Consider the following 20,656-nt stretch of genomic DNA (forward strand, 5'->3'; position numbering starts at 1 on the left):
TGCCAGGAGCGTGTGCACCTGTGTGAATGCACAAGGAACTAGCACTGGAGATGGAGCCAGAACTGAAGTCTGCAATGGACCAGTGTAGGACCCTAGGTGGGTATCAAAGGCACAGCTGGCAGTGAAGGGTAAAAGTCCAGCTGGAGGGCCTCGCGATCCTGAAGGCCCAAGGAGCACCAGAGGGAACCAACAAGGTGCCAAAGGTTCTCAGCATAGCCTCTTGAAAGCCAGCAACCTCCTGAAGTGTTGCCAACAGACCGGGAAATTCGGGATGCTCTGGGACCAAATTCGGAATCTGCTCCGATGGTGATAGGGAGCCTGACAGGGAGGCACAGTGACATCCTTGCACTTTCAGTGTAGGGGTGGGCATAACTTGGATAATTTAATGCAGCGCAGTCATGCAGAATTGCCTAAACATTTACTGAGATCATGCTTGAATTATGCAAGAAGAGTAATTCTTCATTTAGCCCGATTTCTAAGCGCTGAAAATCCCCCTTGCATCCAAAATGGCAGCAAGGGTGCATTTTGTGGTAAGAAATAGCGCTAAATGCAACAAAACACAAATAGCCAGCGTGAGCAGCTCCTTGCAATTGTTAAATCTGCTCTTGGCGTAGGATTTCCCCCACCCCAAACTTACTAAGAACATTTAGGGCTATCTTCTTAGTGCTAAATACACACTTTTATCCAGAATGGATACAAGTATGCATTTTGCGCTAACAAACAGCACTAAATGCAGCAGATCACAAATACCAAGTGCAAGCAGGCACTTGTGCTCGCTAAATGTGCTCTTGTGATAGGCTTTCATCTCCCAAATAACTCTTAATTATGCGAGTAGGAATAATCTTGTAATTATTGACAATTAAGTGTCAAAGAGCAATGTGGAATTACTGAAATTGCTCCAATTACTCCAACACAATTGAAATTCTGGCTAGGCTTACTTCTCCGAAGTTTGAGAGTGACAGGAAGGGTCTGAGTCTCATTTGCACTTATTATGTTTTTTTTTTTTTTTTTTTAGAGTTACCCAAAGACGTTGATCGCAACGAAGATCTGCCATAGGAATGACTTTAGGAGCAGCAAGGAAACTTTCCTTTCGACTCCAACCCATCATGGTGTGTAATCTTTTGGTTTGTGGTGACAAAGTTTCGCATTGTGATCCTGGTTAGCCCTCTGGTTCATCTGGGCACAGTCGATGCAGATCCTGCAGTCGTGTTCTGATCCCAGGCACCACAGCCATTCCTCATGGGGATCTGTCACAGAAATCCATTTGAGACAGTCCCTACAAGACTTAAACCCTTTTGCTTTGGGAGCTGACGTCCCTTACACAATGATTTGGAATTAGGAAAAAGACTCACCAAAAGACAAAGGTGTAGCTATAGATCCGCATCTGAAGGTGTGGAAAGAAAGAAATTGATGTCAGTGCGCAAGGATGGCAATTATATGCCGCTCCGCTTGTCACTTCCAGAGCGGAACAATGTTTTAGTGAAGCACATGACATTACCTACCACCACACAGGAGTACTGCTTTAAAATTTCTGTATCCAGTTGGTGACTAGTCACAAGGTGAGAAATCTGCAGTTAGAAGTATTCATCAGAAAAAAAAAATTTCATAACATTTTCTGGATCAGTGTGGAGATGTGTTGATTGTAAGAACAAAGCTTTTGTGAAGCATTGTACAATTTGAGTGCTATCATGAAGAAGGCTTGTGGGGGCAAGAAAGAGGTGAAGAGGTAAGGAAGGCACATTTAAATTTTCATAGTTAAGAACATACATTAATTTTATTGGGTTTCTTTTTATTTAGTACACAGGATTTCAAACTGGACCAGAACTTGTGTGCTTTTTTGTTTTTATCCTCGTATGTCCTCTAGCTGTTCCTACAATTTTCAGGGAAAGCAATCTTTGGATGCATGAAAGAGCCAAGCCCACTTTTGTCTACAGAAGTCTCTTTGAGGCGTGAGCATCTGAGGAATACGCGACTGAGTGCATAAACATAGGATATTATACTGGAATTAATATCGGTGGGATTGATTTATGATTAGCCATTCTTCCTAGGGCGGTCGTATATTGGGGTTTCTGCAGGATTGACTATAAGTGTTTATCACAGTAGTATTTTAACTGCCCTTTTCCAACTTTTCAGGCCTGTGAGTACTCCTTAATCCAGAAGGCTCAAAACAACTGTAGGGCCAGCAATCCCAATTTTTTTTTCTTCTTACTAGATCACATTGATATCTTAATAAAATGTATCAGATCACTCATGAGCTGTGTTTTTAACTGCCTTCAATATAATATCCAACTTTGCACAAACTTACCTTCTCTTTCAGCTCCTGAATCTGGGTCTCCAGCCGAGCCTTGTCCTCCCGCAGGTGATTGAGCTCCAGAGTGGTGCTGGACAGCAGCTCTGCGTCACTGACGGAGAAGTGGTGCTCTGGTGGGCCAGGGTCTATGTCATTGGTTCCCTGGGCAATGATCTGCTCACGCTGCATTCTGTGGTTGAGCAAACCATTTTTGTTACATCAAGAAACTCTCCTACATTTTTCACAACTGGGGCTACTCTACTGAAGTAGACAAACCAGAGGCTGGTTCCTTTAGCTCACAAGTTGTGCTTAGTTTCCTGCTCCTTATATCTGGCATTCACTTTTATGCAATGAGCAAGCAGTTGCGCTGAGTTCCTCAGCCCGACTCGCAAGACTTGCAACGTGCAATGAGCAAGATTTGTAGCTAATTCTGTGTAGTCGTCTCACTGTCACGTGATTAGCATTATGCTTTCCGGGACCTCATTAAATTTGATGCGCGGTACCTTCCTACCTCGAACTCGCACCACAGTGATATGTAATAGGCAGAATTTCTAGCTAGATGAAGGCAATGAGTAGAATTTCTGACTTCCACCACATGCCTGCCTCTCAGTGGTGTGCAACAACCTACTCTCAATCGCTAACTCGCCCACCTCTCCTCGATGTATAACAAGCAAAGTTTTTGACTTCTACAATTAGACAGCCATCACTGATAAGTGCCTTTCTGGCCTGTGACACTTGCCCACCTGTTAAGGTAACCAGGCCTCCCGGATTTGCCGGGCCAGTCTGGGTTTTGGTCACTTGTCCTGGCAGATTTCAAAAAAATTCAGCATTTGACCCAGTTATTTTAGGGATGATCAAGTGGACACGCTTTTGTGTGTGTTATAGTGCAATATTGGGTGCCAGCCTGTTCTTAAATCAATTTAATTAGCACTTACAATAGTCTGTGTAGTGCCTCCTTGTCAGTGTTTGCTATCTTTTAAGTTATCCTGCATCCCTTGGTGGGTGTGAGACTGCAGTCCTACTTCTATTTGTGTGAAATGTTCCAGTCTTTGGTTTAAAAACTCTGGCCAACCTACCTCCCGTCACGGCAAGATTTCTGGGCATAGCCCGCATATGCCCACCTTCTTGGTATGTAATTAGTTACATTTCTTCCATATACAACCATCACGCTTAATTTGGGATGAACAACATTTTCCGGTCCTAACACATTCCTACCTCGCTTTACAAAACAATGAACAGGATTTTGGATTTGTACTAGACACAGCCCCTTCTTGATATGCACTTTAGTCCCTTATTGATATGCAATAAACTCTATTTTTATTAATACATTGGATTTGTGGGATGCGAAGAATAGGGTTTCTGACTGCTGCCACATATAGCTGTTATACGCAGGTATGCAGGGAAGGAGATGTAGCCGAACGGCCAGAAAATCTTTTTCTTTTTACCGGGAATAAACAGGTTTATCCGGCCTCAGCTCAACATCCTGTGAGTCTACTCTAGGCAAATAATTTAATCCCCCAGGTCCTAAAATGTGGACCAAGTTCAGGATATTCTGCCAAAGTATAGTTTGGATTCTTACTCCTATCATACCCCTGCCCTCCTTTACGAGAAAGATTTTTATTTTCTAACAAACGCCCACCCGTCACTGATATGATATGCAACAAGCAGTAATTTGTATGTCTGCCCTCACGCTTCCCCTCAAACATATGTTTTCACCCTGATTTCAGTACCCTGTCAGCTCCTGCCAGTCGTCTTACCGGTATGCAATGAGCAGGCTTTCATGTCTCTTCAGCACATTCTGCGCGCGCTTTTTGTATCCTCGTGCAGCAACAGCGAGTTGCTCCTCTCGTGACTTGTGTGACGCACGAATGTCCTTAAGCATGCTGTTCACAAACTGCTTCATGTGGGCCTGATCGGGAGGTCCTTTTCCTGCAGCGTGAGCAGCACTGGATGAGCCATCCACATACTCCTAGAGAAGGAGAGACAAGGAGAAATAAGTGTGGTTAGGACTCTAGAATGGCCAGGGCTCAAATTTATAAATTAATAAATGCTGGTGCCCATGGCCGGATTTAGGGCGGTGTGGCTGCACCAGGTGCTGACCTTAATTGGGGGCGCCGACCTCAGGGGGGCTCTGTGTTTAGAAGAAACGTAGATGTGATTTAAAAGCACCCACTGAAGAGTTCCTTGTGCGTCTAGCCTTCAGGAAACAATTAAAATGTCAAGATACCTCTTTTGATTAATGTTCCTACCAGGGAGAGAAATGGGAGTTTAGTGTAGAGGGTTAATGTGCCTGCTGCAAAGAACAGGGCTATATTTTATGCGGATAGCTGAGTGGATTAATAAAGCCAGCCTCCAAGAATAAACCAACCCAGCCTCTGCACTCCTTCAAACAAATATCAGAAGGTGAATTTATGGATTTGGTCAAAGCAAGCAGGCCTTCCGGTTGCCCTTCTGACCCTTATCCACCACACATTTTCAAGAACATTCTTTTATTTACTTCTGCTACCACACCTGTAAGAAGAATCATCAATAACTCTTTAACCACAGGAACTTTTCCTGAAGACCTGAAAAAGGTATACATACGTCTGTCATTAAAGAAATCAAACCTAGACCCACAGGACCCCATCAACTACAAGCTAATCACAAATGGACCATTCCTGGGCAAACTGATAGAAAGAGTAGCATTCACCCAGATGTCACAATTCATTGAAGACAATTCCGTACTTTCAGACTACCAAACTAGATTTCACCCAGGAAGAGGCACTGAATTGGCACTCATATCGATCCGGGATGATCTCAAAAACACAGTCAATCACAATGGAGATGCTATACTACTTCTCTTGGACCTTTCAGCTGCCTTTCATACTGTTGACCATGACACCATAATTCAAAGGCTCCACGAAGTCGGCATAGAAGGGACTGCTCCCGACTGGATTACATCCTACCTTCAAAACAGAACTAATATTATCTATTCATCCCCCTTACCCTACCTCACAAAAGCAGGGGTCCCCCAAGACTCAATCATCTCACCTATACTTTTTATCATGTACATGATGTCATTACCAGAATTGAGCAATGATTTTCAACTCACATGCTACAACTATGCAGATGACACACAAATACTACTTAAATTGGAATGCCCCACAGACATTGAAAACTCACAAATCTTCAGTTGCCTCAGAGCCATTGATCAGTGGATAAATTGGAGCCATCTCAAACTGAATGCTTCCAAAACGGAAATACTCACATATGGCGACTGAAAAATTATGACCCACTGTACGCCTGGCCTGACGATCTAGGACCATCTCCTCAAGTATCCAAGGAAGTTAAAAACTTTGGAATTACCATGGACTACAAGTTAACAATGAATGCCCAAGTGGGCAAATTAACACAATCAAGCTAAATCAACTTGAAGACTCTGCGACTCAACTTCCCCCACCTCGGATTTCCACACAAGGTGCAGGCTACTATCTCTCTTGTACTATCCAAACTGGCCTCTACCATGGATCATCTCTATCTATTATGAAAAAACGACAAAGTATTCAGAACTCAGCTGCCAGGCTACTATTACATGTAAAGCCACAAGCCCACATCTCCCCTGCCTTGAAAGCACTACATGGGTTACCCATTGCCAGAAGATCCACCTTCAAGCTGCTTTGTATCCCCCACAAAGCTATATATGGAACAGGACCACTTTTCATCAGAAACAAAATAACCAAATACATTCAACAAAGAAACCCCTGCTCAAGATTGGCACCCGCCTTGGAACACCACCATAAAAGACAAAGACAACAGGTGGTACATCTTTCTCTGTTCAGTCAGCCAAACTATGGAATTCATTACCCCCAAATACAAGATCCACAGATAACTATCTTGCCTTCAGAAGACCACTCAAGGGTTGGCACTTTCCTTCATAACCACCATATTCAAACAGCAAAGGTCTGCATATGCCTGTGTAGATTCTAGATATGTAGAGTTCTTCCAGAAATATGTATTGTTACTATTTCATAATAATAAATTATACACATACTCTTTAAGCCTGTTTAACAAATGTATATTTACTCACGTTAAAATATATGTGTGTATGTATATCTGTGTGTATCTACATATATGTGTATATTACTCTATGCTTAACATGTTCATAGATCATTGCAAAGCTCCTAGATAAGTTGTTATATTAGATACTTATGAATCCCTGCTTTCGTTTTTATATCACAGTGATCAAATGTTTTATTATTATAGGCATTCTGCTATTCAAAAATTGAGGAAAGATATATGAATGTTAGAAAAATACACTTATTAATTAACTTCAAATATTACACATCTTGAAAGTCTGTACAATACTACTTTTCTTTTCATATTATTATACCCATTATTATATTCCTTACACATATACTCCCTTACTATGTATGTACATATCTATTTATTTATTACTCTAGTCCTACTGTACTAGAGAACAATTAATACAAATAAATAAAATCTCTAAATAAAATTCAAATTATAAATAATTAAATTAAATAAAAAAATAAGTAAAGAAAATAAAAAAATATTTAGAAATATATAAATAAAACAATAATATAAATGTACTCTTTTGTAAGCTTTACTCTGTCTCCCCATCACCCTATGTATCTATCAATCTATCCGCCATTCCCACTCTGACTCATCCAAAAACCATTTTAACACTCATCAAAACACCCTTGCCTAAGCTCTTCCCTCCTCTACCGCATCTACCTCACCCCAAACCTCAGTTTACTACCATGATCTCCCAAACAACCCTACTAAATTCTCCCTCATTTATCTCACCTTTGGCTCATTCAGAACCCCTACTGCTACTATGATCTCCATAACCCTTTCCACAGACTCTTCCCTCCTCCATCTCTCCTTTACTCATCCCATGCCTCATTCTATTACTATAAATGCCCAATTAACACTTCTGGGTTCTTCCCTCCTCTATCCCTCCATTACTCAAGTCCAACTAACAAACTCACATTCCCTCTGCTCAAATTAACTCATAATAATACTAATACTGTACTCATATTTCCCCATACTAATCCATCACTAATTTCTCTTGGGTTCCAGAGTAGCATGCTACTCGTTGAAAACTGCCGGCCCAAATTAATCACTGAGTATGGCAGACTGTTACTGAGTAGTGAAGCACTAGAAAATTTATTAGCATTTGACGAAGCAAAATAGAAAGTGTGACGTATTCAGTGTCTCATTATTAGTATGTGCATTGTCAGATGCATGAGTAGTAAATAAGGTACACATATGAAACACAATTTACATTGAATGTTGTGAGACGCATGTTCACAGTACAGTACACTGTAGCAGCAACCCTAGAGTGATATCATGTATCATTAACACTGAGTACAGCATTATCCTATAACATAACTTATCTGTGGTCCACTTATTATGAGGGCCTTAGTATGTTGTCCATTTATTTATAATTCAAATGTAGGTCCTCATTTCGCGTGGCCTGGATAATCTTTATCCTAAGTTTGCACAGAAATGAGAATTACAAGTGTGACAAAGTTTATCCTACCGAGTAATGCAGCGTGAATGTTATAAATTTTGCATACCTTGTTAGGTTTCTGTAGGTCAAGCCAGACAGAAATTAACAGGGCAAAAGTATTCGGTAAGTATTCAGACATACGGATTTTGGTGCAGTAAGTGCCAACATCCACAAGTGATTCTACATTATCGGGGAACATCTCATATTAAGTGCTGTTTATCACACCCAATGAATTTTGACACCTGCAGTGTTGGATTTTTTCAACTGAGATAAACATTGCACCAAATACCAAACCATGTGTATGTAATGCCTAGAGAAAAAGGCTCACAACTTTTTTCCCGGAGCAAAATGTGAGAAACAGTTTTATTTCTGAGGTTGAGTAAAACATTGGAGAAAGAAACTAATGATGTGGAGAGAGCATGGGAAAAAGGAGGAATGTAATTATGTTTGCAAAAGAAATAATGAGTGGCCCGCAGACTGACTTTGTTGCGTTACAATTTTTCAGGTCCAATAAATGCCTCCCAATTCCGACTGTGTCCCCAATAATGGGGGCTAGAATGGAGATGTTGGTGAATAAAAATCTGCATGTTATCCTAATTAATTAGGCATTTCCCCTGATGAGTTTCAGTAGGTTTGACCTGTCAAAATGTATTTGTGGAAAACTGTGAGAGTGTGGTCTTAGCCATCAAGCTCCTGGTTGCGATAAGTGGGGTTACAGGAGTAATAATATATTGGCTCATTTATATAAAAATATATTAAGAACGAACCTTCATGCCGCACATTTCAACAACAGATTCATCTGAATTCCCCCGTTCAGGCTCAAGTTGTTGCAGTCACTGCAAATTCTGGAAATTTAGCACCAAGGTGTTTTTGCGCAAACTCTTTTTATGCATTTTTTAAACTTTTAAATCTTTATTCTTTTTACAGTGATCCCTCCACCCGACTTAGTTATGGTATGATATCAAGGTAAGTATATAATAGTGACAGGTTTCAATTAGAATAGACCTAGATAGCACCATATTTGACATATCCGTAATGAAGACTGACAGAAGAACTTTAGCTGGGATCTGGAGGTTGTTACTGATTGAGAAACAAATGGTCTTGAGAAAGTGGAATGCAAAGCTAAATGGGAGAAATGGTGATTGGTGCTTGCCTGCTTCCCTTTGAGGGCATACCTTTTCATATAAAAACAGACATTTTGTGTTACAGACTATTTTGACGACATATTTAGATCTGTTTGATGTATAAAATGCCTTCTGTGTGCCATTTATAATACCCTCCGTTATCACTTTAATTTGATACTTCCATTTTGTGTTAGTTGCTAGGAGCCTCACTCAGTACGAGTTGGCCACTATCAAATGTGATAGTTATCTCACTTGTTAGGAACCAACATCAACATTTTTAGTTTTAATCCAGTGAATGACTTACTGCCTGTCACAAATGTTTGAGGAATAACATGGATTTTGGTGTTTAATAAACCAAAATCTGCATGTAACGGTATACACTGACCATTTTTTCCTCAATAAATATCAGCAGGTTTGCCCTACCTATATTTATCACACAACCCATTCTTCTGATATGTGCAGCATCAGGAGTTACTGCACATATTGGAATTTATCAACCAACTTGGAAACTAGGCGTTCATCTTGTTTATTCAATTTTGCATAATACATTCCACATAAGTTTGGATATTTATTAGGCTATATTTAGTATTGTTAATAAGATTATTTTGATGCTTTATCTTGAATGTTTCGATCAAAAAAAGAATTGCAGTTAATGTCATTCTTCCCAAAGGGATTCGTGCACAAGCAGATAGAGTCAAGGTGGCCTCTGCAGCCTTTAAGCATCAAGTCCCTATGGATGTCATCTAGAAGGCCGCTATAATTGTCTCTCCATAAAAAATAAGTATTGAGCAGGAGTCAGGCCTAACTTACAAATTTGTTTGGTGAGGCAATTTTTCTAGTCTCTACCCTGCATGCCAAATGCTGTTTTAGAGGTATTGTAATTTTCCAAAGGGTATGTCATAAGTGCGACTGGACGTTCCATTAAGTACAAGGTGACTATAGTAACTCTTATGCAGCAGAGACATGACTGCACATGAAGCCAGCAGTGACATCAGCATTTTTTTGTAACAAGTAGCTACATTGTGCAATATAGTCATAAAAAGAACAATATGACTTCTATGCAGCCTACAAAGAGGCTGAGGGAGACAAGTGATGCATGAAAAGGTTCGTGAAGTGGAGGAACAGACTCACCGCCAGGTCCCGGATATAGCGGGTAAGCCGGGATCGGTACTCCTCATTCAGTTCCTTTAGCTGCAGCTGTAGACGTGAATTCTCTGACTCAAGCTCTTTCAGCTGGCTCTGTGACGTCAGCAGGGTCTGTGGGTACACAATGCAGTCTTTGTGAGACAGAAATGACTCCACAAACACAAGAATATTCATCTAGGTTTTTGTCAGAAGCTCCAGACCACCATCACTTTGGTCAAGGTTCGCCTAGACTATACGTAGGGTCCCTGCTCTTACTACTCTGAATGCAACAAAGAATCCAAAAGGTAGCAGCAAGACAACTCCTACTCCTTTGTCTTCAGGATCAGATCCCATCTGCCCTCCAAGCACTCCACTGGCTACTGATAGTAAGGCATTCGGTCTTCAAGGCATTCTTGATTGCCCACAGGGCCATCCATGGCAAGAGGCACATTTTGCTTTAAATTAAACTCCAAAGTTACTGCAAAAATAGAGCTCTCCACTCTAAACTTCGATTATTGTCCCTTAATACAATAATAACACATTGGGGTAACCTACTATTCCATAAAATGCTTAACAAAGTTCTGGAACTTCCCTCTGAAGAAGGGCAAGATACATCTAATACCACCAAGAACTTAAGGAGAAAAAACAGCTGTCTCTTTCCCATGAACCATTAAAAAGAACCATGGTTCATTAAGGAACAAGGTATCAGCAGACCAAAGTACTCCCTACACAACCACACTGCACTCCTTCACCTTTCCTATTCACATCAGCACCTCATATGGTTAAGCACTTGTTTTTGACACCACTAGACATCAAAGCACAGCAACATATAACATGAAAGAAGCACAACTCTGATTATCATGCACAACACTAGAAGCCCTCCCACAGAGGGCACTTTACATACAATTGACAGACTGCATATAGACCACAGATTGAAAACTTTACAGCTGTGCATTTTTCCATACAGACTGAAAGATTCTTACTCCACCAGAATCGCCGACAGGGATGGCGCATGCATTGGCTGAATCATGTAACATAGTAAACATCAGGATGCCATTAAAATAAAAAAAGTCCAAGTGCAACCAATGTTAGGTAGTCTTTCTAGAATACTGTAACTCATGATACAAAAATTATGTTTATGAATATATGATATGATATTCTTACTGCTCAGCACAAATACGAGAACAGAGCCCCATCTGTATTATTCATTATAGTTATCACCCAATATATTTTTAGTTTTGTATAAAAAAATAGGTATTTGTAGTGGGGTATCTCAAGCCTAAGTCATTTTAACCATTATTTCAAATTTAAGGTGCAGTTTCTCTTTAATTTGTGGTGCAAAGCTATGTACTTTTCTTTGTGGCACTATGCTGAGGAACAAGGAGAAGCCAATGGAATCCCTCCAGCATATCTCCTGTGTAACAGAAATGTATGCTTAGTGAAAAGGCTGACTACTCATATTTCAGCATGAACAAGCATGTTGACGATTTAGTTGCATCTATGGGCCTGATTTAGATTTCGGCACATGGGTCACTCCATCACAACGGTGATGGATATCACACCCGCTGAAATATAAATTCCATTATTTACTATGGGATTTATATGTTGGCGGATGGGATATCCTTCACTGTTGTGATAGAGTAACCTGTCCGCTGAAATCTAAACCAAACCCCATGTGTCCATTCCAGATGAAACTGTCTGCCACCACCATTCAATTTATAGCCTTCATGATGTGGGTGTGTGAAAACCAAGAACCTGGCTAAATATAAATGCCAGTAAGACAGTAAGAAGGAGGTCAAGCCACTGTAAACCGAGGGTCTTTGTTGCTAGATAGTGTGAGATGAGTCCTTTGGTGGCACTCCATATGAAAGGGCAAGAAGATCTATGTTACTAGTGTTCTATAGCAGAAAGGCGTCTATTAGTATTAAGCCTCCGCTATTTTTTATATGGTAGTCTGCTTTCTTGGTTTACTATGGGGAGAAAATACTCAATTGGTTGTCTTTTGTACAGGTGCTGTTTCTGCTTTGGTTGTAGTCATTAGAAGATTGGTTTGGTGGAGTTCAATACAAATGTGGAATTGCTTTGATGGTGTTCTTTCAGTAGATATGAGCTGCATTTGGCAGTATTCTGAAGAGCAAAAGCAGTTTAGTGTGATGATGTTCCATGGCTTTGAGGATATACTTTTATGTCCATTTGTGTTATACACTGGAGAGTAAATGTTCATTGGAACGGTAAGAACTTCATTCCTTGACAACAGAGAGGAGGTGATACCTCATTCTGTCAATTAATCAATCAATCATTCTTTATTCGGATTATACAACAATTAGTAAAAGCATAAAAACAGGAAACATCAGGCACATTAAAAATATCTCATAAAGTAGCAACATAAAATAGATAAAAAGCGAAAAATGTTGTACAAATTATCAGTCAAGTTTTACCAGAATGAGGATGGTTAATAACGCCTAATTTCCTAGAGTAAACTTCCTGGGTTCCGGTAAAACAAGGACACGTTAAGCATTATAAGTGTTTATTGCAACTTTCTCATACAAGGCCATAAAAGGTTAAAACAGCTATCAAGACAGTTCTTACATGGCAAGAATTAGTGCAGTGAAAACACCAGGGGCAAGGTTTTAACCCTTATGGTTGATGACAAAATAAAACCATTCAGCGAAGATATAATGCGTGCAAAGATGCAGAGATTACAATATTTCATCTGATGCTGTTTGTAGTTGAATAAAAGCATTCAGTGCAAACATTTTACATATATCGAGAAATTACCATTTAGCTGTGCAATTAACACAAGAATAATAATAAACCAAGGCCCAGTTTAATCACCCTCATAACGTATCCTTTCTAAATATCTGAGTGACTTCCACCTCCTAATTGCGGACTTGATGTATGTCAAAATTGCACAGTAGGTATAGGCATCTTCCAGGTTACATAGGAATTTAAAAGCTTCTTGATAATGAATGAAACTCTGCGATAGAAAATAGAAACAGTGTAATCTGATATATTTAAACAATTTACAAAACACCATAAAAATGAATGGTCAATTGACTGGCTTTCCAATCACATAGGCACTTAAGTAAATTTACTGACCGAGCTGCTTAGCTGGAGAATGAGACTAATTAGTGACGCACCTGGAAACATGATCTAGTAAAATAGAATTTATCTTGGGTATTGGGTACCTTTATCAGGTGGCCTTGTATTCCCTGTTGGAACAGTCCCAGGCAATATCTGTCAACTATTGTCTTGGATTTTTCGTGCAGCTCTCTATCGCCTCCCTTTTTTTCCCCCATAAAGACAGCTTTTAGTTATTTTTTGCAATATTACAAAATACTTGTGGGGGCCAAAATACTAATACCATTGTTACGTTCCTGCAATACGCTATTCGCATACTGCGGCCATGAGATTTTATCATAATGGTCAAGTTCTAGGCAATCCCTTATAATATCTCTAGTAAATTTGGCACCTATCTTACTCCAAATGCTGTACCATTTGCTCCCTATACTAAGGTGGATAGAATCTTCTGTATGCGATACGCCCATTTCTTTGAGGGTGATATAAATTGGAGTTGAGCGCACAACTCCCAATAGCCTACATAAGAAAGAATTCTCCTGTGTCTGTATCATTTTGCTGTTAGTCATGCCTCATACTGGTGCCCCATATGTTGCAACTGGAAGTCATTTACTTTTTCAATATTTCTCTTGTTTGCAGTCTTTTTGCTGCTATGCTATTGATTTGGGAGAGAGTCAACTCCTTCCACTGACCCATCTTGCACATTGTGGGAGAGGAGGTCTGGCAGTGTCTCAGTTTCCTCTTCACCTCCTTCATCTTGACCACCAGCATGGTCATGTCTGCCCTATAGTGGTGGGGTTTCAACCTATTGACATGTAGGGCCCATGTGAGGGTTCATGGGGGTGTACAAGTCTACAAAATAGGTAACTTCACCCTTCCTCTCTAGGATTGGATAGGGTGCAGTCCACATGTCCCGGAGAGCCCTAGGAGACACAGGCTCCAACACCCTCACAAATTGTCCTGGTGTGTACTTGGGCATAGCAGCCTTCTGGTCATACCAGAGCTTCATGAGCTCTTGGCTGGCCTCCAGGTTCCTGCTTACTTTGTACATGTACTCAGGCATGCGAGATCTCAGGCCTAGTGCACAGTCCAGCACATTGTACTTGGCTTCCTTGAGTGGCTTTTCCAAAGACTCTTTCCCCAGGCACATTGGGCCTCTTACTTGGTGCCTAAACAGCAATTCAAAGGGGCTAAAGCCACCCTCCCTGTAGGCAAACAGTGGACATGGTAGGAGAACATCCCATCTCCTCCTGAGTTTGTCAGATCATGCTCTTTAGGGTTTTATTGAACCTTTCCACCAGACCATTAGTCTGAGAAAGATGGGGGGTGGAGAACTTGTAGGTGACACCACATACTTCCCACATCACTTTCAGATAGCTGGACATGAAATATGTGCCCCTATCTGAAACAACCTCCTTTGGGAAACCCACTCTGATAAACACACCAAATAGGGCTGAGGGAAACTGCCTCAGGGTACCTTCTGGCATGGTCTACTACCAACAAGATATACCTGTTCCCTGGTGCAGTGGGTGGGTCTAGGGGACTGACAATGTCTACCTCCACCCTCTTAAAGGGAGCTCCAACCACTGGCAGAAGTATCAAGTGAGCTTTTTGTTTGCCCCGGTCTTGCCACTGGCCTGACAGGATGCATAGGAGCTACAGAACTCCTTCACTTTGGCAGACATTTTGTACCAATAGAAATGGTTAACCAACCAGTTGCAAGTCATATTCTGACCCAAATGACCTGCCAAGGTGAGGAAGAATTCTCTGTACCTTTGGGAGACCACCAGCTTCCTGGTGGTGCCTCTTTGAGGACTCTGGCATCAGTATATAGAACTCCATCCTCCGAGTAGACTCTGAGGAATTTGAGGAATCCACTGGCATCACCGTTGTCTTGCCTAGAGGTGATTTCGCCTCGGGCCATCAAGAGTGCCACACTCTCTGGTAGGTCCACTAGCTCCTGTAAATTCTGCCAAGTTGGAGAGATCTTGCAAGGGTGAAATTCCATCCTCAGACGTCAGATCCTCCCTCTCAGCGTTGGATTTCTCCTGCACTTCTGGAGTTCTTTGGGTTGACTAGCCAGACCAAGTGCCCTCTCTCTTGTCATTGGGTGCTTGGCCTATTACTTCAGAGTCCAAGTGTCCAGCCTTTCCTTGCTGAGCTGCCTAGGACCTGGTCATAGCACATACCCACTCAGGGAGATCCAGCATTCTTGCATGGACCATTTTCTCCACCCCTGACCAGTCATATCCTTCAAGATCATTTCCCAGTAGGCAGTCTACTGAGAGGGCAGGATGCACAGCCACCTGTTTACGGCCTGTCACACCTCCCCATTCCAAACTCATCATTGTCATGGGATGGAGTCTTGGTCTACTATTTGCATAGGTTACTGGTGATACACACCAGGTATGATCTGATCTGGAGAAACCATCTTTTCTATGGCCATAGTCCCACTGTCTCCTGTATCTCTCAGAATCTCAAACTCAGTTCCATTGATTTTAGGCCTCTGTCTGTAGTTGTCCATGCTGGGAGACAAGGTGGCCAGGGTTGCAATTTCCACCACACCAAGGGACACTAAGGGCCTGATTTAGATATAGGTGGAAGGGAATATTTCATCAGAAATGTGACGGATATCCCGTCCGCCGTATTACGATCCCATTATATCCTCATTTTTTTGTATTCGCTCTCTGGTGTTGATGGGAAACCTGGGTTCTCACCCACTCATCTCCATCCTCCAATAATGGGCACCCATAGAAATGTATAAGATTTAAAAGCATCAACTTGGACCCCATCTGGGCCTGGGGATTTCCTGAAAGCAATATTTTCTAAAGTTACGGTAACTTCTTTGGTACTTATTGGCTTAAGAGGTGTAAAAAAATGGTAGGGGGAAGATATATCTATGTTATTTGGATTAAAATCCCTCCAAAGTTAATGATCCAGGTTCCTGGGGCGACTAAAGCCTCCAGAGTTGGCTGGAGATTATCCTTAGGAAATTGAGGGTTGACAGTTTTTCAAAACATAGTAGAATCCCCAATTTCAGCTGCGTGTTCCAAGTTGCCCACGCCTGTTCTTGGAGTTCTTTTTTCCTTGTTATTAATTCTAATTTATAGACACATCTTAGCTCTTTAAACTCTCCTCTGTTTCTCAGGGATTGCTGTCAGGCTTTCCTTAGATACTGGTTTGCTCTAGTACAGTGATTGTCAAGCCAAGACTTTCTGGTTTTACTGGGTTCTTTATATGGGGCTCTTAGCTTATCTGCAATCGCTAATGTGATATTGTGAAAAGCCACCAGTAGCCTATTGTGATACACACCCCATTCAGTGCAGATGTTAAGGTCTTCAAAGTTTTCCTTGACAACACTATCTATCAGCCCGGTTTAATTAATGCCGGCCCATTTCAGGCTAACACCACTTCAGACCACAGTTTCAATAGATGGTGCTAATCTATGCCCTTAGTTTGGTTACTAATGATATTAAGGGTGAGCTTAAGTTCTAAGTGATCACTAAGGGTAGACAGTTCTATCTTGACAGATTTAAACAAATTCAATTCATTCACCCAGAATATAATGTGATCAGTGATGGAACGATGACCTTTTCCATTAGACATGGGTAGCAAGACTCAGGTATCCTCCACATCCTTCTCAATTAGTTTAATTAATTTTAGTTTATACATCAATTCATTTATAGCCTCACCATATAAATGCAATTGTTCTCTCCCATAGAAATCTGAGCAGCCACAAACTGCACTGTCTGGGTGTTGATATTTACTAGTATTGAAATCCCCAACTCATTTACACATATAATAAGCAGTAGTTTTCTTTGCAAACTGTTCAAGTTCCTTTCCTAATGCCAACACAATCATACTTTGTGTACTATTAAAAATATTATTATAAAAATGAATCAGGATAACCTCATATTTTTGATCAACGAGTAAAAACACCAACTGGTAATAAGGAAAATTAGTGAATGATTTCTTAATAACAATAGGGACTAAAGTTTATATAAGCGTTGCCAAACCTCCGTTTGCTTGTCCACAGCCTGAGGGGACAGCTGGGGTGAGTATGGAAACGTAGCCATCTACATACAAACCTTCCGTAAGCCAAGTTTCCTGTAGACAAATTAAGAGAGCAGAGTTTATGATGTTTAATCAGTTCGGGTTTCCTAATTTGTCTTTCACTCCTGCAATATTTCATGAGTTGATTACCATATAGTCTGAAAGATTACTGGCATCTGCCAACTCACCCACTTCCTAGCGTTGACCCTTCTGTGGCACTGGATCCCTAGAACAAATGCCTATCCTTCCGGGTTCCTCCCATCAGTCCTGTTCATCCAGGCAGGACAGTGCGGCAAATTTGTTTGAGGTAATAAAGGGAGCTTAATGATGGCAACTCTGTGTCTGATGCGTTGCATGGTGGCAATCCGATAACTGACAAGCAGACTGGTGGCCTGGATGGATTCGATCTTTAGAGGTGCCTAGCGCTGGTTTCATTGGTCTAAGGAATTTATTGCATCTATAAAAATACCCTAACGGAGGCACCCTTATCAAACCCATAGATGGTGTTATCTGGGCAAGTCGCTGCAGCAGTAATTCCACTGTTCGGGTCTCCTAAAATTAATTATTATGCAATACCCTGGCATCTCCTTCTGATGGATGCCCAATCATGCAACTCTTCTCACATGAGAAACTTCCTGGGACAGACCCCCTTCCAGCCAGAATTGTTTTTTAGTTCGAAAATGTACATTTTCTTCAGTGCCATGCAGTCTTCTCTATTTTGTGTGGGTCACACAGGGACATATTTTAATACCATTAGGAAAGGAGCGCATCCTGGTGGCAGTTGCCAATAACCAATTGGGGAGCAGCAGCACAGCAATGTCACAATTTGAGCCTTTGTGGGACCTTTTTTTCGCAGCTCTATATTGTCATCTGTTGCACCAATGGAACGAGCTTGAGATGTGTTGGATGCATGGCGTGCATGAGGTTGTTTGGTCACATTATTAAGCACCTTAGGTACTTGGGGATCCTGCTCCTATTGCTCTGGGTCTACATTTGCCACGGATGGCTCAACAGCATTTGTGGTGCCTACTTCTGAGTTATGGACCAACAGATTTTTTGAGGCCATAAGTTGGGGCTCCATGGTGGCAAAGAGTGCACAAAGGGGAGAAAGCTTGAGTTCTATTAAGCTCTTAATACGATCAACATATCTTTCAACAGTAAGATCCAGAGTATGCCGGTTAGCAAGTAATGATTCCATGCCCCATGTAGTGAGGTGAAATATCTTTTTGCAGCCCCTCCGTTTCTAGCAAAAGTCTCTTATGTGAGGCTTTAGATGTTCTTTGAATACTGCCACTTGTTTTATTTCAGGTTGATCCCTTTGCTCTTTTGTTAGACTAAGAGCGTAAACAGGGGTGCACGTTATCAGTGAGTTCAACCATGGTAGTCGTGCTTTTGAGAGCGCATGTAGAGGTATTCAGAATGGTGGTAAGTGTAGGGTCTGGTTCAGGATAAGAAGCAGAGATAGGCATTTGTGAGTCATCCAATATTAGAGATCTGTTTGGCAGAGCGGTGCCATAATTCAAGGACAGTTTCCTCTCCGAAAGTTCAATTTCCATATTAGCGATCCCAATTGCCCTTTCCAGCATTCAGTCAATAGCAGTGTACTTTGCAGGTGGAGTCGTTTCGGAGTTCCCCCCAGGCAATTTTCTTTGACCATGTTTGACAAGGGTGAAAAGAATTCAAGATCTCCTACTCTTTTGAAATGGACTAGAGAGAGAGTAAGGTGCTAGGGGACGCTAGCCCACCCTAGCCAACTTAGCGATGCAGCTCCCACTCCTAGGGAATGTAACAGACAAATGTTTTAAAGACAAAGCAGCCAAGGCAAAGAACCATGGAGGAGCCGATGTTAGGTGGTGGTCTAGCCTCGTCCTGTCTCAGGCAGGCCCAGATGGGCCTGCCCCTGGCCCGGGCTTTGCCCACGTGTGGCCCATGCTGCAGGGGGCAAAGTTGCGCTTTGTGCGTGCTTGTTGGTGGCCTTGCCCCCTCCTTGGCCAATTCAGTGCCTCCAAGTGGGTTATGGGAGCCTGAACACCCTCACAGGTATTCACATAGATGTCTCACACTGCAGGGGGAGAAGTCCCGCTTTGTGCGGATTGGTCAGTGGCCCCAAACCCCCCTGGGCCAATTCAGCACCTCCAGGTTGCGGTGGGTTAAGGTGAGAGAAGTCCGTGGGAACACAGTGCTCACGGGGGCCTGTATTTCTTCACAAGTTTTCATACAGATGTCCACAGGAGGTTATCTATGAGGGTGACATCAGTTTGTTTTAGTGGGGCTTTATGGTAAAGAAAGTATATATTGGGATACCTTATGAGGGAGGCCGCCTGCTTTACCACTATTCTACAGGAAACCAAGAGCCTGCCACAGTAACATTAAAGAACAGAAGGAAGTCTGATATAATCCTGTTTTACGGTGGAAGTGAGCCTGGTAAAGTTGGGAAGATACATTAGAACATTGGAATGTTGGGAGCTCCATTGGAGACAATGCAGTGCTCTGACATTCCAATATTCTTTGTTCACAGCAACATTTTAATCCCCTCGGGCTCCGTGAGGACTTTGTTTTATTTATTAGAACATTCTGCCCTCAAGTGGCAGAATGTTCTAATAGTTTTATAGCCCTTCGTAGCTGAGTTATACCAACAATTAAACTCCTGCTCCCTTGTTAAAGGCCCTCGCTTTCGGCTTGGGCTTTAAAGGTCGGGATAGCGTGCTATGGCGGATTCTAAGGCTATATTATCTAATGCAGTGCATCTGGCAGTGCGTCTGGCAACTGTTGTTTTTGTTGGGTTTCTTCACTCTCATACCAGTTCACAACCAGCCTTCTCTCTGCTAGCATATTTGTTGTTTCTATTGCTCCCTTCAGTTTCCCCTTGATGATATCCTGCTTAAGCCTTGTGCCTCTTCGCTTCAGTTTACTAACGCTACAGACTTGTTCCTCGAGCCCTGCTGCTCACTTCTGTGTCTGCTGTTGGAGTGTGTACTCATGTTGTGGGTGATGCTTTACGTTTAGCTTACAGTAGTGAAACCCATCAACTACTTGGATTATAGCTGTAGTAAGCCTTACAGTAGACGTTCACAAATAATAACAATATTCTGTGTCTCGCCATAGGTGGTGGACATCTTTCAAGTGAGGGTCACAGTCCTGAGGAACGTGAGGTGCCATTCTAGTGTTTCTCCCTTCCTTATCCTTCTTCCCTGTTTCCCTCAGAGGACTCATACTTAGTCCTTTTTTATGGAATACTTGTAGTTAGGCTCCAGAGGAGGTACATGGTTGTCATTAACATACATATCACAGCGTCCTGACACTGATACTATTCATTACATTTGCTGAACTCACTATGCATTCAATGTACTGGCCCCTTCTATCACTTTAGTTGAAACTTTGCGATCATTGCCATAATCTAAAATTTTGCAAGTTGTGATCAAGTGTACCACTTTAAAGAGTCTTCATGTTTCTGTAAAGAAAGGCCAGAACTAC

At 41.7% G+C, this 20,656-nt stretch overlaps 1 protein-coding gene across 1 annotated transcript in view; it reads right to left on the reverse strand.

Annotated features, from left to right (window-relative positions):
- Positions 1-20,656, reverse strand: part of CCDC78 (coiled-coil domain containing 78) — a 174,896-nt gene that overhangs the window by 48,655 nt on the left and 105,585 nt on the right. The window contains exons 11-13 of the mRNA XM_069210558.1: positions 10,058-10,183; positions 4,048-4,259; positions 2,306-2,480 (exon numbers count right to left, since the gene is read on the reverse strand). Of these exons, the coding sequence (XP_069066659.1) occupies positions 2,306-2,480; positions 4,048-4,259; positions 10,058-10,183 (513 nt within the window). The remainder of the gene's footprint in view (positions 1-2,305; positions 2,481-4,047; positions 4,260-10,057; positions 10,184-20,656) is intronic.

This window comes from Pleurodeles waltl, chromosome 10 (genome assembly GCF_031143425.1).
Source record: "Pleurodeles waltl isolate 20211129_DDA chromosome 10, aPleWal1.hap1.20221129, whole genome shotgun sequence".
Lineage (NCBI taxonomy): Eukaryota > Metazoa > Chordata > Amphibia > Caudata > Salamandridae > Pleurodeles > Pleurodeles waltl.